At 28.6% G+C, this 6,000-nt stretch overlaps 1 protein-coding gene and 1 long non-coding RNA gene across 2 annotated transcripts; one reads left to right on the top strand and one right to left on the bottom strand.

Annotated features, from left to right (window-relative positions):
• Positions 1-1,632: 1,632 nt before the first annotated feature.
• Positions 1,633-2,430, top strand: LOC118043232 (stress-response A/B barrel domain-containing protein HS1). The gene is made up of 2 exons (XM_035051122.2): positions 1,633-1,897; positions 2,061-2,430. The coding sequence occupies exons 1-2, from the start codon at positions 1,734-1,736 to the stop codon at positions 2,236-2,238; spliced, it is 342 nt and encodes a 113-aa protein (XP_034907013.1). The 5' UTR covers positions 1,633-1,733; the 3' UTR covers positions 2,239-2,430.
• Positions 2,431-2,511: 81 nt separating this feature from the next.
• LOC118043233 (uncharacterized) lies at positions 2,512-4,004 on the bottom strand. The gene is made up of 2 exons (XR_004686608.2): positions 3,705-4,004; positions 2,512-3,012 (listed from the first exon to the last, which is right to left on the bottom strand). It is a non-coding gene; the product is annotated as an uncharacterized lncRNA (long non-coding RNA).
• Between the last annotated feature and the right edge of the window lie 1,996 nt (positions 4,005-6,000).

Here is a 6,000-nt window from a genome sequence, read left to right on the forward strand (position 1 = left end):
ATTATAAAACAAAAAGTTATTTATATATTTAATTAAATAAATTGATAACAATATGTGCCTATCAATATAGAAAAAATGACATTTATCTGACTTGTTTTGCTTCGGATTAGATATTTTTTTTTCTAATATAAAAAAATAAATATGCAAATTTTGTTAATATTTTTTTTAACATCAAATAAAAAATATAATTGTGAATAAAAAAGTTACTTATATGTAATAAAACAAATTGAGGATCATGAGTGTTAAAAAACACATGTATGATTTCAAGTTAATTTTTAATATGATAAAAAAATAAGATAGCATTGCAAGTGAGTTTCACTATACCATGATCCTGTTAATAAAAAAAATATAAAAATATTATTTACATAACTGTAAATAAATCTTAAAATATATGAACCAAATGAATGATAAGAGACCCTGATGGCAATGAAGTTCTAAAACAATTAAAAAATATATAACAATTCAAGATGAACAAGTATGATTTTTAACTCTTGACTTTTTCTTTGATGCACACCTTTTTTTTATCATCTTAGAGGTCAATGTTTTTTACCAATAATAAATAATTTATATTTTTAAAAATAAATTATATATATAGATAAATTAGAATAATCTCTCCAAAATATCAAATACATACAAAATAATTTAAAAAACAACCATGCTATCTAAAAAATGCAAATAAACAATCTAAAAAATTAGAGAAAATATTATTAATATAAATATAAATGAAAAAATATTAAAAAATACATATTAAAAAAATATCAATGCAAAAAAAATTCAAAAAATAAAATATAAAGTTCAAGTGCTCTTGAACCTAACAAGCTAGCTCCGCAAGCTCGACACATTTTAAAAAGTGCAGGTGACATGTTATTTGTTCCATTATTAAAAATAAAAAGATCAACACGTCCTTGCCTGCAAGTGTAGCGGTAATTATTTAAGGTGTGTGAATAAAATATAATAATTTTTTCTCCAAAAAATAAGTTTAAGGAAAAAAAGATTTTTTTAAAATTAAAAAAATGCTGAATATAAGAAAAAAATGATATTAAATAAGTTAAATGTAAAGTGATAAATATACTAGATGCAAAGAAAAATGGTAAAAAAACAAAAACAAAATTACAAAATACAATTTTATCACCATTTGAGAAAAAAATAAAAATAAAAATAAAATTTTTCTACCACTACAGTGAATTTTTTAAAAAATAATAAAATTATATTTTTTCACTGTTATAATAAAAAAATTAAAAATAGTTATAAAATTTTAATTTCTAAAGTGATTTGCCATTTTGTTGCAGTACATTGTATACTTTTATTTATGAATAATGAATAAATATGATTTAAAATATATACTTACGTATATAATATTTATATTATATATATATTATTTTATATTGAACAAAAAATTAATATTAAATAAATATATGATATTCAATAAATAAAAATTACAATTTAAAATCTTTTATTCAATAACTAATAAACAAGATACAAATAGAGTAATTTTTTTCATGAACGATTGCCTTGTCATCCCTGATTTTATTAAATGCCGAGCCATGTCAAGAGGTGTCGTTCAAAACTTCAAATGAGAGATAGCAACCTGGTACTCGTAGCTTGCTAGCTTCCCTATAAAAAGGGTATAGGGTCATACATCCTCGCAGCACCGAGAGAGAGTAAAGGAGTGAGATATTCAAGAGAAATACGTTAAGAAATCGAGAGAGAGAGAGAGAGAGAGAGTTAAGACAATGGCCTCGAAGAAATCTGCAATCGTATTACCTGGTTCAAAGGTGTTGAAGCACATAGTTTTTGTACGGTTCAATGATGGGATCACTGATGAACAAATTGAGAAATTCATAAAAGACTATGCTCATGTCGCCGATGCAATCGAATCCGTGAAGGGATTTGGCTGGTATCATAAATGCATATCCTTCTCTCAACTGATTTAATTTAATTTTCCAGCTCCTTTTTTCAAACTAATCAAGCACTGCTAGCTCTGATTTCTCTCTGTCATGATTGTGATTAATTTCCTAACACTGATCTTTACCATTTTAATCTGTATTGTGCTGTGACAGGGGTAAAAACTATCCTGTTCAGCAACTGAACCATGGTTACCTTTACGGGTTTGAGCTTTCATTCGACAGTCAAGATGCCTTCAATGAGTATCTTCAATCTCCTGCTCTCACTGAATTCCATGCCAAGTTCTTGCCTGCCTGTGCAAGCCGTATGATCATGGACTACTATCTCTTCTAAGTCTCTCCAAGGATAATGAACCTCTGCCACCCTGCAATTTTCATTTGTAAATGGAAATATGCTGAAGTAATAAAGATCAACTCGTGTTGAATGTTTCTTTGGTTAAGTTAAATTGAAGTGCTGTATATGTTGGAAACCTTTGTGTGGTTCAGGGTTTAGCGTTCCCTATCAATAAACAAATATTTTATGATACTCTTTTTCTTTTTTTTTAGTTTTTTCTTTGTATTTCCAATTTTTTAGTACTTAGCAATTAGCATCGCTACCTCGCCAGAAGTCATAACCTACTTCTCGAATTTTCTTTTTTTCCTTTTTTTTTAATCAAAGGAAAATGCAATTTCATCGATGAGAGTCGGATTGCCATGGGCTTCGCTTCTTACATTTTATATTTAAAGGCCAGTATTTCCCAGAAAAAAGAGCTGTCTCAGATATCACATGGCAAACTTTTTATCCCATATTACAGACAGTGTATAAATACACATTCACCATTCCAATCAAATGGTTTCAAACTCCAAGTCAGGGAATGTCGTGAGCAATGATAATAAATCATGCTCGAACCATCAACTCTCAGAGCCTGACCTCACATGGGGATGGCGATTGTATCTGTTTTTACAGGGACATGTTTTCATTTATGTGAACACAGATATGGGCAGAGAAAGATTTTTGTTTTTGTGGAGAGGAAGGTGGAGGAGACATGTAAAAATACCTGATTTGTTCGGATATGGAGATGGGGGGGTTATCCTCCACCTCCATGGATCTCTGCTGTTATCCCTGACCCTGTGAAACGAACAAAACCTAGCCTGTGAAACCAAGCAAGTATCCTCTTTGATGAGCCTAGATGCATGATAACATTCTGTAGAGCTGGACACATACTGATACAGTGTATAGTGTCGTGATACAGATTTTCAGTACTCAGAAAAACCTTAAAAAAATAACGTTAACAAGATACTAAAACATATTTTTCTATATTAAAAAGAAATTAACCGGCCGGTCCTCAATACAGAGCAGATCAGTAAAATGTGAAAGCTCGCCATTTTGAATAAGTTCAGGTTAAATGATAATGATGGCTAAATACCTTCAAATAAAATAAACTAGAAATACAAATTAATAAAAATATAAAAACATTACCTGAATAAATATATCAATTTTAATTTTTAATCATATCAAATAAAAACTAAAATTATAATGAGCTTGAGAGAGCAGGTTAAGAAAATAATCAAGATAAATATAATTGATTATTTTTTAATTAATAAAAAAATCAATTAGAAAATTATTTAGGTTATCTAATCAAATATCTTGTATAATTTATTGATTTGAGTTCCTTGTATACATGGTTGTAGTGTAAAACATATAATTAAATTATCATGCATCTAATATATTTTTTTTCTATTTTATTTTTTTGTAGATGGTTCTTGAAATCAAACAATAGAGATTCTCTGGGAAATGAATTTAGATGAAATTCAACTTACCATTCATGCTGGAATTAAAAAGCTTAGTCACCACACTAGATGGCATCCAACTAGAAAGTGCTAAACACCTGACACGAGCCGATTTGGATTACTTGTTCTGCTGAAAAGTTTTAAATCCCATAGAACATATCGTGAGAAATGAATTCCCTCGTTCTGCATTCTTGCATTTATCGCCTCTCGCGTGAGTGATGTTTTTGTTTCTCAGTCGAGTGGATGAACCTCAAATGTCGTCGTCGAATGGAGCCCTGGACTGGACATTCATTGAGAGGCTAATGGGTGGCTGCGGGCCCCAGTCCCTAATTCACATGGACGCGGTCCTCTCTACTCACATGATCACATCAACGCTACAGCCCGTAGGGATGGGGTCTCAACCACGCTGGGGTCTCAACCACGCCTACATGGTTGCCCTCAAACATTTATTGAATGGCTATCTTTTTCTGATAAACGACAAGACGGCATGTCTCTTGTTTATTGTATTCGGTATTTGTTTTTATATTTTAAAAATATTTTAAAAAAATTTAAATTTTTATTAACTTTAAATTAATATGTTTTTAGTGTTTTTAAATTATTTTGATGTACTAATATCAAAAATAATTTTTTAAAAATATAAAAAATTATTAATATATATTTTAAAATATAAATTTATTTAAAAAACAACCACAGTTACGTTGCCAAATAATTATTAACAGTTTTTACTAAAGTTCTTATGCTACTCCAATATCTTACTATTATTCTTTTTTCTCTTCCCTCTTCCATAAAATTCGTGTGAGCCCATCCAGATTTAATCATATTTTATATTAATTTTTTAATTAAAAGTTTTTTTAATTTAAAATTTACGTAGATATACTTAATTTTAAATTTTAGTTTAAGAAAATAAAGATAACAAGATTTAAATCTTTGATGCCTGGACACAAAAAATTCCAATACCTTATTAAAAAATTATCTCACCCGCAAACCTTGCGATACTTACATGTATTATTACACAGCTATTAAAGAATGCCGGCCTTCGCTGTAGACGTTGAAATCCGGTTACTAGCAGCCACGTTGTCTGAAACTTCTCTTCCTGTTTGTTAAAAAGTTACTTTAGATGGGTAAAAACGCCATGCGATGATACCATTAGACGATATTCTGGAATATAATTTAATATTTATTTTTAAGACTTTCTTAAGTGAAAAATAAATAAATTTAAATTTGTACTGATCCTCTTATCGTCGATGATGATTTAATTCTGATTATAAAAGACAGCATAAATTATCAAATGAAGCTTTAATTATATACAATTAAATCTAATATCAAGAGAAACAATTGATTCAATGAAAAGCCTAAATTATCAAATGAAGCTTTAATTATATACAATTAAATTCAAGTTCGTGGAGCTCGTTTTTAACTCAAATCAGGTTAAAAGTTTTCTTTTTCAAGTTTGAATAGAGGTAGAGGCATGGAAGGGGTTAGCAATCCTCACCTTGTGGTGGCATGATCCGGTAGTTATTAAGAGTTGGTCGGAATTGCATTTGAAATAATATTTTTATAAAATTTTAAGTTTTTTTTGTTTAGACTTATAATTTTTTATCGTTTTGATGTACTGATATTAATTTTTTTTTAAAAAATAAAAAATATTATTTTGATATATTTCTAAACAAAAAAATACCATAAAAAACAACCACTTCAACACCCTTAATATTATATGTATATATAACGATACAGTGTAATCATCATACTTGCTGTAATAATTCATGCATGAGATCATATTATACTTGTTGCTAAAAAATAATATGTTAATTATAGGTTTATTTGTAAAATATTTTTCTTTTAAATTGAGCTCTAGATCTTAGTTTCTCTATTAATTTTTTATTATATGTTTTTTGACGTCTCTACAATGACATATAAAATTGTTTTCCTTCTCGGAGTATAGTTGATTTCAAAGCTAGATGTACAGGCATTTCTTCTTTTTTTTTCAATAAAAATCTATATGTGACAAAGGGAAAAAAACTAAGATTATCTAAATTATGCAAGCCCAGTCAACATCATGAATAAAAATCAGAAAAATTTATCCAACGCCAAACACATGCCACGTATATGTGGATAAAGGCAGGTCCCAGTACTATGACTTCATTTATATTTTTTAATTATTTAAGAATCTGAATTATTGATCCGTGATTGATACAGACTATACAGTACTGAACGGGATATTTTCTTGAATAAAGACAGGATAATTGTCCCGCATCACGTCGTGGTTACATAAAAAAAAAAATATTTAATGTGAAGAGAAAAAAAAGTGAGATGGCCAAACTAGATT

This window comes from Populus alba, chromosome 10 (genome assembly GCF_005239225.2).
Source record: "Populus alba chromosome 10, ASM523922v2, whole genome shotgun sequence".
Taxonomy (NCBI): Eukaryota; Viridiplantae; Streptophyta; class Magnoliopsida; order Malpighiales; family Salicaceae; genus Populus; species Populus alba.